Source organism: Thunnus albacares, chromosome 10 (genome assembly GCF_914725855.1).
Source record: "Thunnus albacares chromosome 10, fThuAlb1.1, whole genome shotgun sequence".
Lineage (NCBI taxonomy): Eukaryota > Metazoa > Chordata > Actinopteri > Scombriformes > Scombridae > Thunnus > Thunnus albacares.
The window spans coordinates 7,497,189-7,515,962 of record NC_058115.1 but is presented as its reverse complement, the minus strand read 5'-3'; the positions used below and the strand labels follow the sequence as shown (position 1 = coordinate 7,515,962).

The 18,774-nt window shown below is 40.2% G+C and overlaps 1 protein-coding gene across 2 annotated transcripts in view; it reads right to left on the bottom strand.

Moving 5' to 3' along the window:
- Positions 1-18,774, bottom strand: part of il1rapl2 (interleukin 1 receptor accessory protein-like 2) — a 160,320-nt gene that overhangs the window by 123,046 nt on the left and 18,500 nt on the right. For both annotated transcript variants that reach the window (XM_044364054.1, XM_044364055.1), the window contains exons 3-4: positions 8,551-8,737; positions 8,303-8,456 (exon numbers count right to left, since the gene is read on the bottom strand). In XM_044364054.1, coding sequence (XP_044219989.1) covers positions 8,303-8,456; positions 8,551-8,737 — 341 coding nt within the window. The remainder of the gene's footprint in view (positions 1-8,302; positions 8,457-8,550; positions 8,738-18,774) is intronic.

Below are 18,774 nucleotides of genomic sequence, written 5' to 3'. Positions count from 1 at the left end.
TGGGAGGGGGGGTTAACCTCATCGAGCCCCTCTGTCTTTGGAGAACAGAGCCAATTTCACAATGAATTAAGAGGTGAGTCTCTAACTAGGTCATGGGCCCTTAACGCACGCAAACACACACACACACACACACACACACACACACTCAAACACACACTCACACATACACACACACTCACACAATTCACAGTGTGTCGAATCGAGAAAGAGCGTGAGATAGATGGATGGAATGGGAGGAAGAGCGAGTAAAAGCGTTAAAGAAGAACAACGCAACGCTGAGAGACAGAAAAGAGGGAGAGAGAGAGAGAGAGAGAAAAGGAAAGAAAGCAGACAATAAGAGAGACGGAGAGAAAGTAAAAGATGTACAGTAGATGGAGCAGGTTGGAAGAGAAATGCACCCTGTGCCCTACAGAGAGCGTGTGAGTGTGTTTGGGAGGGGGAAACTGTCACGCAGGGGAAGTACTGTAATGTTGCATTAGGCTGAACATTATTCCAATGAGGTTACAAACATTTTACACTATAATAAATTGCCTCTCTTTGTCTGTCTGTCTCTCTCATCCTGTCTCTCTCTCTCTATCTCTCTCTCACACACACACACACACACACACACACACACAAATATGTACCTCAACACAGAAATTCTTTGCAGTGTTAAATTTAGCCTGAATGCTGTGTACTTTGCTAACACACATTTTACTTTGAAATGCTTATGAAATATGGATGAGACTTTTTTTTTTCAAATGGCTACGGGTGGAGAGTGAAGAAAAAAAGGAAAGAAAGAGAAAGAGAGAGAGAGAGAGAGAGAGAGAGAGAGAGAGAGCTGGATTTATGATGAAGAGTTGCTTCAGACAAAGTCTAGAAAAAAAAAAAAGATTTGATGATAATGTCCCCTAAATCTGGACATTAGCGCTGATTGGATTAGCTCAGAGATTTAGCACAGAGCAGATAGGAATTACTTACTGTACAGAGCAGGATGTAACAATGAAGACTGAATGCAAAGAGAAATTTGGACTGCATACAAAGCCTATGTAAAGATGAACTAGGAGGTGAACAGGTGCAAATTTACTCTTGATGGATGAGGCAAAAATGCATCCAGGCAAGTTGAAAATGTTGAAGTTGAGAGCTGGGGGAAAGATGTCAACAGTCATCTTACACCTTAGTAATAAACAACAAATGCTGCAGAAGTGTATTGGATAAATACTCTTTAAATAATTACATAATGAGGTGATATTAAATAGAGTAAGCAAAATATCTGTGTCAGTATATTAGCTCGTTTACACAACATAGCATGAACTGTAGATCTCTTTCTTTCTGTTAGAATCAAACTCACTTTCTCTTCCATATTACCTCATGCTGAACAAACTGAATGAAGTGTGAACTAGTTACAGCGTCACAGTCAGCGTTGACTGAACACTCAACACGGATCGAACTTCTGTTCAGCTGGTTCAACAGGTGACCTTTATGATGTGGACTGTCAGGTCAGTCTCTGAGTTGTGCTGTTGTCAATAATAACACACAGTCTCTCTTGTGTTGAGATGCACGGCTCAATACGCTGCAGAGAACGCTTCAATGATGTCAGGCCAAGAGTTGCTGGTGGAGGACAGTTTATCTGACACTGTTACAGGATGCGGCTGCAACTATGTGGCACATATTGGCAGTTTCTATGATGGATGTCGATCATTCACCTCACATCACAGCCACAGGTGTATGTTGTCAGTGACTTCATGACTTTGTAGAGCTCAAAACACGGTACAGAACACATCTGCGTCATGTGCAGCCTTTCTGATCAGGTGGGTGGGAGGAGCACAAACACTAGAAATCCTTGATGTTAAATTTGCACTGTCTTACATGGTTGTTATACTCTCAACTCCTGCTGCGACTCCTCTCCCACTTCGGTGCAGTCAAGCTCGGTGCAAGTCAGGAGAATACCAATGCAGCTGTGTTGAGCCATGTACTGATTACATTTACTCTCATTACTGTAACAAAGTAAATAATTTTGTACTTACGCTTTTTGAGTAGGTTTAAAAATCATTAATTTTACTTTTGAGTGTGCTTTACATAAGATACTGTACTTTACTACATTTCAAACTGCATCAATTAAAGAGTAAGAACAAAAGTCACATGAAAAAGTGATAAACCGTTTGAGAAGACGACTAAAGAAGAGAAAGCTGCTGGTGTGTCTGCAGCCACAAATCATATATTGGAGGCTGTAGATTATTTTTTTTGAATGCTCCAGTCAAAACAGATGACATGTTTTCTTTGATTTGCTTTTACCGTCCTTTTCATACAACAGCAGACCACAAATTTAGATTTCCTCTCTGTATTATACACATATAAAGACATAAGCGCACAGCGTCAGATACATCTTAATACACCTATTCTTGTTTGTAAGTGCAGGCTTGCGGGCAAACACACACGCGCGCACACACATACACACACACTCTCTCTCTCTCACACACACACACACAGAGCTGTGGTGCGGTAAGTAGCAGATTGCTCCTAAAGGCAGCTCAGGGCTGATGGAGCTCTTCATTGTAGGACATGACGGATATAAAAACAAGGCTAGAGAGTTCAGTCCTCCTGCTTCTCTCTCTCTCTCTCTCTCTCTGTCTTGGACTGTCTGCAGACATTTCCTTTAATAAAGAAGCTCTTTAAACTTCCAACCAGAATCAGACATTTGATTATTTCAGTGAATATCATTATTTTATCAGATAATGATGGAAATCAGGGTTGCGATGCAAAGAACAGCCCTGGCTTATTTTTTCGGTTCTATAAAACCTTTATTTCTCACTTCTATGTTTCATTTGTTTCACAGATTGAATTGTCAGTCTTCACTTTGACCGAGTATTTTCAAATTTCCACTTAATCATTTCCATTTATTATGATTTTTAATATTCCTGATTTCTATTTGATTTGCTTTCACCTGCACTTACAGAGGGACTGTCAAAAAGACATTTATCATTATTATATGTAAATTTCAACCTTAATTACCCTCGACAAGTCTGGAGCATCAAAATGTAGGTTTCCAAACTGCATTTCTGGCTTGAAATAAGTAATATCTTAATAGTTATAACTTAATTTCTCTGATTCTTTACGCTTTATGTTTTTTACACCCATTTTTATCTGAATTACTTAGTTTGTCTCTTCTTCCAGCTCAGTTTTGAAACTTGAGATATTAAAAACAACACTTCAGGCTATAATGTTTTGCTATTTCTACAGTTTTTTACTGCATCCATTTCATTCTTTCGGTGTCTGTCCTTGTTGCTTCTCCTGCATAATCTGAAATGTACACAAACTACTAATGCAACTTAGGTTTTTATCTCTATTCTCCTCCTCCTAGAAAGAGTTCTCCCACCTCTTCTCTGCTGATCCTGAGTGATCTGACCCCATCAGATCTGTTCTATCCAGACAACCTTGTATGTGCTTCATCTGTCTCTGTGTGTGTGTGTGTGTATTTGCACTCATATTTGTGTGTGTCTTGCTGTGTAATCTATCTAGACTTGCTGACCCTTAGCTGAGGGTCACTTTAGCTGACTGTTAGCGCAGTTGGCCACGGTCCAGACGACCAGGGTTTGAGTCCCGGTTTGGGAACCCTCCCTCGCTACAATATCAATATGACTAAAATGAGGTTGGTTAAAGAGTCATTAATTGCCCGGTCCTGCTGCGGCTTCTTCATGTGGCAGCTCTCAGCACTTCCGCAAACTTGTTAGGGTGAGGAGAGTTTCCTTGGGCAAACAAACACGACTGATGACGTCCTCACTGCTGTATAGTTCCAACAGGTCGCTGCAGTCTCTAAAAACTGCACTTCCATTCTCATCGCTCGTTCCACAGCGCTGTGAGCAAACCACAAATTATGAACCACGCTTTGCTCTTTAATTGTCATCCGGTGCCACTGGTCAGCAGGTGTCACTGAGTGTTACCATGAAAACATGACTCTTAGTTCTGAGTTAGCCTGGAAGTAGAGTGTTTTTGTTCTTAAAATAAGTCATTTATTTTTGTGAAATGTCCTACTTTGCATTCATCTAAAAGCAAAGTAAGGACTGGTGTAATGCTGCAGACTTCTAAAATATCTTTGTGAAAACAGCCCCCATGTTGCACAAGTCTAGACCCAAGAATATCCCAGGAAAACGACACTATGAACAGCATTGTAAACACAAGAGATTACCCCAACTTTACAAAGTGTACACTTCCCTCGGGTGCAGCAGTTAATTAAAAGCTGCGAATGTTTAAAAAGTTATAGTAGGAAGCTTTGAAGGAAGCACACTGAGAGTGTGACGTTTAGAACGTATCCTGCTTTTCCCTCAGACTCTCTCAGACAACTTTGGGTCTATTTTCAGCTCTTCTTTTCAGCTAAGTGTGTTTCGTAGGAATCAAGATCATAGCCAACAGCTGATCTGCAAGCTCTGCCTGTGTCTTTACTTTAATCTCCATTTAATGTTGAAAGCACGGCGATAAAACCTGCTGCCAAGACACACAGACCTAACTACAGGATCAAGGACAGAGATGTTTAGCCAAGGCCTGGCACACACTGACAGATATCTTAGGGGCTGGTTTCACTGAAAATCATTTTCAGCGTGAGCGTTCAGTCTGAGGTACCGAGCTGAAGTTGAAGAAATCCCTGACTTCGCCATGTGAGATAGAGGGATCCTTCACAACGGCTAACGTTGCTGCAAAAATGCTGAAGGACCATGACACAGTAAATCTTCTCTTCTTCTGCAGCTAGCCAGCTGTCAAAGATGCACACACACACACACACATACTTATGCATGCAAACACACATACACACACACATATCTTGCCGTTGGTCATGAGCATTGGCCTGGAATGGCCAGAGAATTGGCCCTGAGCTGTGTGTGTGTGTGTATGTGTGTAGACATGGAGAGAAAAGAGGCAGACAGAAACAGTCAAAGATCTAAATGTGGAGCAATATAGAGAGGGAGGAGAGAGAAGCTGAAAGAGTAAAGAAAATAATAAGAGTCAGAGAGATATTCTGGCTTCCTATACAGGATGAGATAAATTGGCCTCCCAGCAGTTGGCGTGTGCAGCATCTTGCAGACACACACACACACAAACACACACACACAAATGCAGAGCTCAGTTCATTCATGCTCATATTGTGTCACTGAGTTAGTTGATCCCCATATGTTAGCTTGCTTCCCTGCTCATTTTTGTAACCTGCCTGATGACAAAACACAACACATGAAATAGCAGAAGGTAAAAACTGAGTGGCATGTGAGGTTTAGCTGCTTTTTTTTTTTTTTTTTAGGTAGACATAAACGTCATGAAATGAATTCATAGTGTATAAGAACAGCCTGATGTGGGATATTTCAGTGTGGAGTTGTTGTTTTTTTGTTTGTTTTTTTTTACATCAATTTTTACTGTCACAATTACAGAACCTGATATTTGATATGTAAATTTGGACTGATGACATCTCTCATGAGCATATTTGCATATTTTCTTGTTCTCCCTGGAGGACGTCATGCACCCACATATTATCTTTAAAAATCAGTTTCTGTTGTCTATTTTTATCTTTTTCAACATGATCCCCTTTCTTACTTCAAGTACCTGAAATTGTATCCCAATTGAAAATATGATTGGGCTCAATGCTGAAAATAAGTGATGTATTCAACTGATACCCACAAGTGACATTTTGTTTCAGGGGTTAATATCATCTTTGTACATTTTGCTCTTTAATTTGGCTACTTCTGCTGCAAGGATGAGGATTACAGCAGCACTGACACACAATTTCCCTTTACATCTCATTTACATGCTTTTATTGCCAGTTTTTTGACTACTATTATAATATATTCTTAAAGTCTATATATATATATGGATAGCATTTGCTAGCAACAGTCAATGTAAACAAGCCACTGGAGGATTTCAACATGGGAGCCTGCTCCTTTAACAGTACATACACAATGCATGTTTGGGGAGACATGTATAATAATGGCTGTGATTTCACTTGCATCACACACTCTCCATCCACAAGAGAGTAGATGAGGGGAACCTAGGAAATGTTGTACTGAATAATTCCCTGACAAATGAAGCAATGCCTGTTCAAATCAACTCCACTGAACAAGAGGCAGCTGTACATCTGAACCAGAACACAAAATGTGAGATAAAGGCGGCCCTGACTTTGGTTCTGGGTATCAGAAGGCAAGAGATGTGGAGCACTAAATGTAACACCGTATCCTCTTTCAACCCCGTGCTGCTTATCACGGCACATCGCATTATATCAGACTGGAAAATCACTCATTGTGTGCGTTTTCATGTATGTGAATGTGAATGTGCGTAAGCCAAACACTGTCCGAATGTGTGAAACAAAGGCAGGATGCATGTTAAAGTGTGTATATGTGTGTGTGTGTGTGTTTGTCAAAGAAAATAAGCACAGTATGTTTTCATTGCTCTCAGATACCAACATGCATATTGCACATGACACAACAACAAAATGCAAGCAGGCGTGTGCACTCAATCAAAGAGACTGCAACCCTTCCCCACACACACACAACACAAATGTGCAGATGGAAGTCAGCTTATATTCAAACAGCAAAGTGCAGATGTTACTGCCAAGTCAGGGTTAAGTCAAAAGCCACTGAAGCTTGAACTGTGTATGTTTAATCTGGGAATAAGACAAAGGCCCCAATTACAAATAAACACAATGAAGCCAGGAATGTAAATGTACTAAATTGTTTTATGGTAGGTTTATACTGTGCATTGAGGGAAACTTTGAAAGTGCTGTAGTAATGATGAATGATATATTGCTGAGTCTAGGCATCTGTCAAAAAATAATGGATGCTCCAGAGTCGCTGAGTGATCTAGTGTATATTAAAAGCAGGAAGAGTACATAATCCTTGTTGAAGGAGAGGAATTATACGCACATCACGTAGGTGCAAGGCTATTATAAAGCAGTATCAGTGAAAAAAGGTAACGCCTGCACACTTACTCCAAGCCACAAAATTTAATCTGGACAACATTTCAGTCAAGTCAGAAAGAACATTCTGACATATCCAGATTCAATTTTGTGGCTTGGAGTTAGAGTACATTACCTGCCACGGTTGAAGTCCACTTCATTTCTTTGATGGCAGTCAGATAAAAAACTATCTGAGTGGTGCAACACGTGCAATTCATCAATGCTACAATTCTGTACAATTAGAAGGACTAAATAGATACCCAGGTTACTGTTTGCATACTGTCTGTTGGCGCCTCACCCAATGGATCCAGCACCTTTCCAAATGACTTGTTTGTGCTGTCTTATGCCAGGTTCAGACTACACAATATTTTTGTCTGATAAAATGTCACTGTGTCAATTTAGGGGATTATAGAGTCATACATTCTTGATGTGACTTGGCCGAGAGACATGACAGACACATTGGTACGTGACCAATCATGGATTGTCATCTTTTATGATCTGCATGATGTATTGGAAGAAGTTTCTAGGCACAAGAATGTAAACAAAAAATGGCATCCGAAGCGCTGTGTATGGTACTGGCTGTCTGGTTGCCATAGCGCCATGAAACTTCCCTCTGTTTCACAGTTCCACCTAGCAGCATGAGCAGCACCAACAACATCGTCCCAGATGCAGCATCGGTTGTCTTCCACTGTGATACTCTACACAGGATAAAATGATCAATTGTCTCACCTGATGCAAATTCGCGGTCCTGATGCCCTATGTCTGTCAGGTCGGCCTGTTATCGAGCCGATATCGTGTATTCTGAATCTGACATTACATGTCCTATCCTATGGCATCGTTTCTCTATACCATCCCATCACAACCCATCCTATCCCATGATTTTCCTATCCTTTTCGTATCTTATCCAATCCCATCCCATTTTACCCTATCCTTTTCCTATCCTATCGTAGCCTATCCAGTCTTATCCAGTCCCATCCCAACATTTCCTGTCATTTGCAATAATCATCAATACCACTCTATCTGGTCATACTGTCTATTGTATATTGTCCCATCCCAACCCATCCAATCCCATTAAATCCTATCGTTCATTATCTTTAATAATATAATCTCTCTAATTGTCATGGATCCATCCATCCATCAATGTGTACAGTACAGGTAGACAGCATACAGTATTTCTGGCATTAGGAATACGTGCTTCTCTCAGCATAGTCAGCATATAGTCAAAATATATTTTGACTTCTGAATTGCATACTTCCAATAAATGTTGTTTTCTTTTCATGGTTTTGTAATTTCTCAAACCACAATAATGAAGTAAATATGATGTATATTTTTCTTTATAGGACCATCCATCCATCCATCCATCCATCCATCCATCCATGCACTGTGTCCTACCTGTGACTTTGAGTTGTGTGGTCCGCCGCACCAGTCTGGATCCATACTGTAACTCACAGGTATAATTTCCCCCGTCGCCCTCCTCCACCTCAGGAATCCAGATGTGTGTGGTGTTCACAATGATAGAGCTTCTCCATTCAACCCGTTCACACTCCTGACAGGAGACACAAGCAGACTGATTGAACTACAACACTCTACAGCAGACTTCGGTATAGTTACTCTCATATTTCTTTATGTGTGCATCGTACCTTGTACCAGGTCATCTGTGGTTGTTTGTATGGAGCCAAGTAGTCTTCTATATCCCTACAGGTGATCATCTTGCTGTGGGTAATCTCAGCTTTCTCCAGATAGCGGATTTTGCTGCTGAAGCATTTCCCCTCGTCACTCTCCTCCACCGTCATCGACATGGACACTTTCATGCAGTATGTTGAGTTCCTTAAGAGATTACACACACAACATTGGGAAACGTTACAATCACGTTCCTCTACTTACATTAGCAGACGTTTGTACTCTGAGACAAGAGATATATAAAAAGTGAATAAGCACCATAAAACTTAAAGTTCCAATAACAAATATAACACGAATGTCCCACATACACAAGCCCAGCACCCTAAAATGAATCTGAGTGGATTGTATTGAGCACATTTGTTCATCCACTGATGTACTGTGCTCATTGTGTCAAAGGGAGTTAACTACAGCAGTGACATGAGTCATTCTTTGTCCAACACTGGAACTCTGCGTGAAACGGTGTTCATGGTGACAGTATTGGGTAGACCGTTTGGCACTGCTGTGGGTATTTTGGTAAAATTATAAGCCCTCAGTGTTTCATTGACACCAGTGAAGGAATAGATATCCAGAAGAAATGATTTAACACTCACAAAGAAAACATAATTTCATAAGAAAGTAATCTACTGTATGTAAAGGCGCAGCCTCAGGCAATATATTAATGCAATAGTGTATTTCTCTTATCCTTTGAACCTTTTTGTCCACAATAGCTTGTGTTGAAGGATCCGTCTTCATCCCTGTTGAAATTTAAAAAGTCAGGATTTGTCCATCATGACAAAGACTAAATGTTACTCATCATTTCTACAATCTGGTAGGGTGAAGGCTTTTCTGATAGAATCTTAACAGAAGTGAGAGTTTCGTCCATTAGCCACCGTATGTAAACTTTGGCCACTGACCTGGACTACGTATCTGTAATTATCTCTATGTTCCCAGTAGATAACCATTTCACTTAAGCCTAATACACAGTAAAGGGTCTGTATGAGAGTTTCCATTAAACGGCCCGTAGAGGAACAACTTTTACAAACCAAATATCAATCTTTAGAGGTCTATTATCAAACAAAACTGCCAAATCAGCTAAATGTGACAGACAAGTCACAAGGATGACTGATTGAACTTGTGCTGTCTGTTCAATTTCATATCCATTTATGTTCCACAAAAAAGGTTTAGACAAGTTATTAAAATCAATGAATCAGATGCCTTAGAGCTGCTGTAAGAGCTCATTTTCTCACTTTTAGGATGATGGAATGATTTTATTGCTAATCCTGACATGATATATTACATGACTAATGGACCAAATGTCTACGACAGTGTAACATTTGAACACAATATTATCTCAATTTCATACTATATGGTAATACTAACTACATTTTGTGCAAATTAATAAATGTTTGCAAGAGGGTAGAACAGAGTTGGTGGTTTGTACTATTTTCTACTATAAGGGAATGACACATGGTGTGAGAAAACAGACACAAATCACATCAACCACTACTTCTAAACTTCACAGCAAACTGACTGCAGCTGTTATTGGTGAACACCTACCTGCCCAGGACCCAGCAGACAGACAAGTTAGCGACTAACTGATGAACAAAGTAGAATGTTTAGCAGCTAAAGAGCCAGATATTTCTCTCTGGAAACCAAAGCAGATGTAAAAGGAGGGTGAATATTTGACTTACATTCATTAAGAACCCAGAAACACAACTCCGAATGAATTCTAACATTGCTCCATGTCTCATGGATGCATTCCTAACATGTTCACCATAATAGTTTTATGAGGTTATGATATGTAAATGCTCTGTTTACAGCTTGTTGATATAACCTAAGTGGCCAAATAATTAATAATTAATAATAATAATAATAATGTCTGTTCCGCAAGGTTTATCCTGCCTTGTTTTTGCACAAGGATCCAATTAAGGTGTAGCTCTTAATGGGAGCAGCTGTGCAACAACTGAGCTGAAGCAATAACTTGTAGGATTTAAGGACTTTGGATAAATGTGTCTGTCAGATGAATAAATGTACATGTATATTAAGAAAAGGTGAGTTGTTGTTTGTTATTGATGCTGGAGGCAAGAGCTCCCGGTGTCAACAGGATATCATACTAAATCCTGTTGTTCTGCTGTTGCATGTGTGACACTATGTCCTTGAGATGAATCATATAATGCAATAAAAAACAAACAAACTTTGAAGTCTGTTATGATGTTTATGATGCAATGTGTTTTCAACAACATCTTGGATTTGAGGACTTATCTGCTCAAGGTGATTGTAATTATATTGTGTATGTGTGTGTGTGTGTGTGTGTGTGTGTGTGTGTGGCAGCTCCAGTGTGTGTGTTCTCCCAAGTTCACCTCCAGACACAAAGGACCACATTGATCTCTCTTTCTCTCTCTCTCTCTCTCTCTCTCTCTCTCACACACACACACACACACACACACACACACAAACAGGCCTCATCCATTGTCCCCTAACCACAACCTCTCATCTAAGTGGATCTAAACCACTTATCCCATCAATGCTGACTGTGTGTGTGTGTGTGTGTGTGTGTGTGTGTGTGTGTGCGTGTGTGTGTGTATGTGTGTTTCTTACAGGGGACGCAGGGATTTTTTTTTTCAGTCATTGACCTAACCAAGACCACTGAGCATTGAACTAGAGTCCTGGAAAGCTGTTTATCCATCCACCCCTCAGTTTCTCTCCTGATCAATCCATCTCCAGCCTGCAGCCTCTTGTTTTCTCCACCAGTGATTCAGTTACCTTTTCCTGCATGCTCCTGTGGCTCTCTCTCTCTCTATCTCTCTCTCTCTCTCTCTCTCACACACACACACACACATCAACCAGCCTTCTAGAAACTCTTAACATTTATCTAGACTTTTTTGTGCTTCAAATCACAGCATTTAGCTTCACCGCATGCACTGCCGTCATCATTACAGTCACTGTTTGCTACGTATCTTTTTTAGAATCATTTTAAAAAGTACAGTTTTATACTATAAACCTCCTAGTTTACGGTTGTACTGAAACTCTACTCTTGATTATCAATGATCAAAAGTGAAAAGTGAAAGCTCAGGTAAAAACAGACATGTATTCCTTATTCCAGAGAAACATATTTTCCAAACCAGACCTCAAATAAATGTGAAACCAAATAAGACAATTTCAGACAACCCAGCTTACATGGAAAAATGACAAAATGTTTCATGCAAGCAATTTAGCACAACCAAGTAAATTTTTTGTCACTGCCTTCCAAAACAACCCATTTGAACATTTTCTGATATCATTTGTCAGTGCAGTTAGAACTGATGGATGTTGGATATAAAGACTGCTTTAGTGAAACAGAAAAACAAAACAAACAAAAAAAGGACAGTATCATGCAAAATTGTCAGCTCAAAAATTGCAAAAATGATGGAAAAACATACCGAGCCACACCTGATCAGTTTGCTTTAAATATAATAAAGTTTGTTTAAAGCAAAAAACGCACATTGAAAGACAAGGTTTAGGACTTGGGACTTGACTCGGGACTTCATAGCCAAGTCTTGAGACCTTACTTGTGTATTACAAAAGAGTGACTTTCCCCTTTTTTTGTAACCATGACACACATGGATCAAGGATCATGTTTTAAACCAGATCCTCCCTCGCAAAGGCGCTGACACAAACACACTCCCATCCAAGAGTGGAAAGAGATGATATTGTTCTATATGTGTACGCCAGTGATGCACACTGAACTGAGATGAACTGAAAAGTGGAGAACGGCAACAGCTTTCTTTTGTCTCTCTCTCAACTGTGTCCTTCTAAACTTTCCTTTCTTTCCCATTGTTATATCACCCATTGTCACCCCCCCCCCCCCCCCTCTGCCTGTCCAACCCAGAAATCAGAAGCCAAACACTAAACGGTAAAAACAGCATCTATGTAAAGAAGAATGTATTATGCATATCTCACTATAAACATGATGATTCAATTAGACTGCGATGCAAACGTGGTGTCAGAAGCATTTAGCGCATGCTGTGCACCTCTTACGGATGCAAATTGTGTGTCTGTGTGGGTGTGTGTATTCATATCTGGCGCTGTGTGGAATACATTTAAATGCTTCAGTTGGTAAAATGGCCCTAAAGTAAAAGACACGGAGTGTTTAATGTGCTAGATGCTACAGCTGCACATACTGTCGCTGAGCTGTACATTTTAGTGACAAAAAGGACGTTGCACCTGGAATAATGGAGTTATATTGATGCTAGAAATAAGATATTCAGTGTATAGACATTTTTTTCTGCGCCAATTACCTGAAGCAAACAAGTAATATCTGAATGTATTTGGGATTTCTAAATGAACACGGTTCAAACCAACGTTAGTCTGATTATATTACCTCCTACACCTAATTACAATATGTTCATGCCATTTGTTTGTGAAATTCTTGGAAATACAGGAAATGACTAATTGAAGCAGAGGCAGATGGAGCAGAATGAAAGAAAGCGGATATACCAAATAAAATTGCCTAATTCCATCACAAATATCTTGAGGATGTGTTGAATATCACAGCAGTTTCAGTGTATTTTCACAGACTATCTGAGATTGGAACTTCGCTTTGGAAACTGTTTGACATCAGTTCATTAGTTGTATTGCCAACAGATGTATTTTGAGCACTTCAGATGCAAATGCAGGAAATGTGTTTTAATTCAAATTTATTTATTTATTTTCTGGGGGAGGACCCCCAGACAACCCCGCCAATTATGTATCTTTCCGACTTTGCTCCCCCATTTTAAAACATAACCAGACGTTCATGATTACACTGAATCTAAAATTCACACAGGCTACATCCAGCCAAGCTAAGCTAAACTACAGTAACTAGTTTAACTAAGCTAAGCTAAGCTAACTGGCTTAAAGAAAATGGAAACAGGGAAACATATAGCCTGGCTCTAACGAACGGCAAAAAAAATGCACCTACCAGCACCTCTAAAACTTACAGATGAACATGGAGGTTGTGTTCTAGACTATTTCTTGGCCAGGAGCATCAATTTCTTGGAGTCTCTGTTTCCTGGCAACCTCATGGTGATGACAAGACTCCAAGAAGTTACTAAAGCCAGCTGCCATTTTCCAGTTTTTATGCTGCTGGCTGTTGCCATATATTTACAGTGCAGACATGCGAGTGGTCTTGTGACCATCTAACTTCTCATCTAACACGGCGTACATACAGCACAGAAAGTTTGTCCTAACCCTCGCCCTGTTCACAGAGTTTATAATGAGTTGGTTTCTGGGGTGAAATTCTAAGAAAAATCTTAGAATGATGTTTTTTACACATTTCCATACAAAAATAATATGAGCTCCCCTTGAGGATAAAAGCTGTTGAGGGAACATTTCAGCCCTGAAGACAGCTGCTAATGTGAATATCTGTCAAGAGGAAAGAAAAGGACATGTATGTGGCACAGGACCTCATTAACCAGACAAGACAATGGCTGCAAGAAGCAGAGGAAGGAGTACAGATCATGAAACACTGAATAATAGAGTTAATGCAGTGCTACAGATTAGAATGTGCCGGGATGGTGTCTAAGGTTCATCTTGATCTTATTAGAGATGTGTTAGCATTTCAAGCCTCGGGTTATTCCATTCTCACTCATCGTGCACACTCTGCCAGCCGACAGCAGCATGAACAGCGCTGGTGTTTATTCAGATCATTGATGGGACACATGTCCGCGTTATTGGCAGTGTAATCTTTTTTCAACAACCCTATTTGCTGTACATGGGCTTTCCACTATCAGTCGGAAATACTCACTGTGTAATTGAGAGATAAGTCGTGATAATAGGATTATTCCAAACACACAAATAAAGCCATTACATGTCAGCCTGTAAGAACGGCACAAATATTAAAAGGTCAGTTCACTCAATTAACAGAAAAGCTACAGTTTGTTAGGAACCTTATGGCTGAGAGCCCTGATATCACAAGAGGTAACGGAGTCAGTTCTTTTGTCATGATTTCCATTGTGCATAAATGTGTCATTGTTAAAGGTATACTGCGCAAGATTTACCTAAAAAACAATGTATAGACTTGTACAAAATAACCCTCTGCCTGTATTTTCTCATTTTCTTATCATGTTGCTATGTTTGGGACGCTTCTGGGCGTCAACCTTTGTGCAGTGGGTGTGTAGCCCCCAGCCAATAACAATGTGCAGGGTGTGAGGTCTGGACTCGTAGCGTAGCAACCAGGTTACATCTACTGTCTCCGTCTCTCTCCTGTGTTTTGCTTCGCTCTGTGTCATGGATGTGTAAAGAGCTGCAGGTCCGTGTGTCTGCTTGACCGAGGGCAGGGCTGAGCTACACACACGCAGAGCAGAGAGACCACAGCGGACAGGATGAAGCTCTGCATTCACACAAAATCCAGCAATGCAACACCTTCCTGCAGGGTTGTGCGGAGGAGTGGGCATGTTTATTTGTGCTTTAGAACATAACTGCACTGAAACAATCAGAAAATGACGTTTAAGTTTGAAAGCTGTTTGTCAAATCCTGCAGAGTACACCTTTAAATTTATTCGTATATTTATATATGAGCTTTATTCATATACTGTATGGTAAATAAGTCAAAGTAATATACTATGGATGTGTGGATGCTAGAGGCTCCAATGGCAATGAAGGTTGCTCTGTTAGTCCACCACTTTGGTTCAAACTAAAATACCTCAATAACTACTGGATGGATTTCAATGGGATTTTGCACAGACACTCATGGACACCAGAGGATGAATTGCAATGACTTTGGGAATCCCTTGACTTTTCACCTTTTCACCAATCTTCTCCACTGCAACACTCCTTCCTGCTGCCCACATTCATCTGTTGCCCACCTGTTATCTCCACCATCCAGGACCAAGCACCAGACTTGGGGTAACAGGACTTTCTCCATTGCTGCCACAATCCTCTGGAACTCTCTCCTAAAACACATCTGGGAGTGAACCAACCTGTCCGCATTCAAAAACTACTCAAAACTCAGTGCTTGATTCAATGTCCCCTGCTACCTAATGTGTTTTTATTGTGCTTTATATAGACAGTTTTTCTTCTTCTGTACAAAGATACTTTGAGTTGAAAAGCAAAGAAATTATTATGATTATTATTATCATTATTATCATTATTATCATTATTACAGCACAACCAGCAGGTCAAAGTTTATACTCATTGAGTGATGTATCTTAATGGATTGGCACAACATTTTGTGCAGACGTTAATGGTTTGCAGATGATGTATCTGAATAACTTTGGTGATCCCCTGACTTTCCCTCTAGCGCCACACGCAGGTCAAACTTCTGATTTGTCTGATACTTTGGTTTTTGACCAGATAACCTGCAAAACTAATGACATTCCCATCAACCTCAGCTGTACTTTGTGTTTAGTGCTAAATAGTAAATGTTAGCATGTTAACACAAAAGACTGAAAAACATTATACTTGCTAAACCAGCATTTTAACGTTGTCTTTATGAGCCTATTAGCATACTGGATTTAGCATTAAGCTTAAAGCATCTCTGTGCATAAGTACTGTACAGCCTCATAGAGCCCCTAGCATGGCTGCAGACTCTCAATTTTGTTATAGGATACATGCCTAAACACCACATTCATTATAGTGGAATTAACTCCACTGACACATCCTCTAGCATGGTTTTCTAAATGTATGTCCGTTGCTGCTCTGTGTGGGGCTTTGGTAACAAACCTGTTTTGGCAAACATGCCTTACAAATAAATTTGGCCAGACTTGACAATTTAATGCCAGTAAAATCTGTCCAGTGAAGCTGCATCCTGTCCTGCTGGAGATGAATGGGGAGAAAAAAGAGATTTAAAAAGGTGAAAGGAAAGATTTGTGGCTGCCATCCTGTGTTTGATGTGAGTGTTTGACATCCATAACCTTTTGTTATCAGCACGTTTCTACATTAGGCCCAGGCGTAGTATACACACACACACACACACAGACCTTTTGTGTGTGTGTGTGTGCACGTGTATGTGTGTGTGGTCTGTGGCGTGTGGCTTGTTATTTTGTAACATGGCTAAGAAAGGGTACAGTTGGTCGCCTTTATTTGCATTTGAAGACAGCTATGAATAAAACATGGTATCTCACTCTCACACTTACTGCTGTGAATGTGTGTGTGTCTGTGTGAACGTGTGTGTGTGTGTCTGTGTGTTCGTGAGTCCCTACTGTATGTGCATCTATTAAGACAAATGAGGAATGTGCTGCCATGCTGGAACAGATGTCAGGTATGAGGAAGAACTTCTTTCAATGCAACTAGCGACAACACTGACAAATCGACTGAGAACGCAGCGAATAACATAACTTAAAATGACATACGTTCATGTTGGAGTTCAAAGCAGTGTTTGAGGCTATCATACTGGCACAGGGACAGCATATGTATTGAGGCTATAATGATTTTTTCATCATTACACTCTGATCCTAATTTGATGGGATCGCTGTACATCTGTTGTAGTGCGCACAGTCGCTTCCAAAGTGCCCTCAAGCAAGGCATTGATATCCCTACTTCTCCAGGCGCTCTGTTCTTTCGCTGACCGCTGATATTTCATAATTGTGTAATATCTGTGTGTGTGTGTGTGTGTGTGTTTGTGGCAGATCAAAAAAAACACAAATTCCAATTACCTAAAATGCAAAATGACCCATAAATTAATCTCCAAACCAACTTGTAATCCAACGTATCCTCCCCGTCAATAAATCAAGCACTCTCCCTGCAATTACCCTCCTATGATCAGGGCAGTCTGCTGGAGGGTGCGTTGAATTATGGCGCTAATAGAGGGGGATGTATCCTGGCCAGCAGGCAGCGTGTTTATACCTGGACGGAGCTGCAGATTAATTTGACTATCAATCTAACTAACAGGCAGAGAGACGGAGCACAGACACCTGCGCACGCTGAGACATTCACACACACACACACAGGCGCACACACATTTCCGTGCGTGTACGTACAGTATTGGAGCACAAATGCTTATACATATGGTGCACGTATTAGCAAACAACAGGCTGTATTATGTTAAATTTTGCTTGTGCAGAGCTTTTTTCAGTGTTTAATTTAGATATTTTCCACCAAATGGCCACCATGCATATGCCTCATTTAATAATACTCTACATGAACTGAGTTTTTAAAGGATTGCATTTACTATTTTTATGTCACAGCTACTCGAGAAGTGCTACTGTGAGTCATTTTACAGAAGCATGTCCTTTTGAGTAATTTGACTATTAGAAAATACAGTTAAACAGCATCAGAATACACTGAAACTGCATGAAAATACCATTTCCCATAATAACGGTTACTCAACAGCACACACACACACAAGACTGTGTCAACTCACTGACACATGAAAATTGTTCAAAGCAGGAGTCACCCTCCTGAGTGTTGTTCCATGTTGTGTCAGTGTGTGCACCGTGGGTGCTGCATGTGTCTATGTGCATGTGTGCTTGTCAGGTATTGTGTGTGTGTTGTGTGTAGGTGAAATTCATGCTCTGTTTCAGGTCAAATGTCAATGCATTGTGTAAAAGCACAGATCTATGCATGCCTGTGTGTGTGTGTGTTTGTGTGTGTATTTTCCACCAGACTGCTCATATTCCTTCATGTGTAAGGTCAGCAACCTCAACCTGTGAAATACAGATCAAAACGTGTCATTACTGATAAGCAACAACCTTAGCTCCATCCAGGTATGAACACGCTGCCTGATGGCCAGGATACATCCTCTATTAGCGCCATAATTCAACGCACCCTCTAGCAGCCTGCCCTGATCTTAGGAGGGTAATTGTAGGGAGGGTGTGCTTGATTTATTGACAAGGAGGATACGGTGGATTACAAATTGATTTGGAGATTAATTTTGCATTTTAGGTCATTGGAATTTGTGTTTTTTAGAGAGCTAATGTCACCTACCATTCAGTATTAGAGCTATATCTAAAAACAATATGTAAGAATTGACAGTCTTCATGCTGTATATTACTGTAAAATGAAATGCTGTTTGATAAAAAAGGTTTTTGTCAAGCAGTGCCCATTTTACTCACTATGGGGCCCCGGGGCAAAAATGAGCTTTGCGTAGACGTACTTGAGGAAAACCGTCTGCCTCGGGGTAAACAGAAATATTTGACAGAGTATGATGAGATTATTGATGTCAAATGGACAACTTCTTTTATTCATCTTTGCATTTTCTGCAGGATATGATTGAGTGAAGATGTAAAAAACATATTGTGTGAGGTTTAG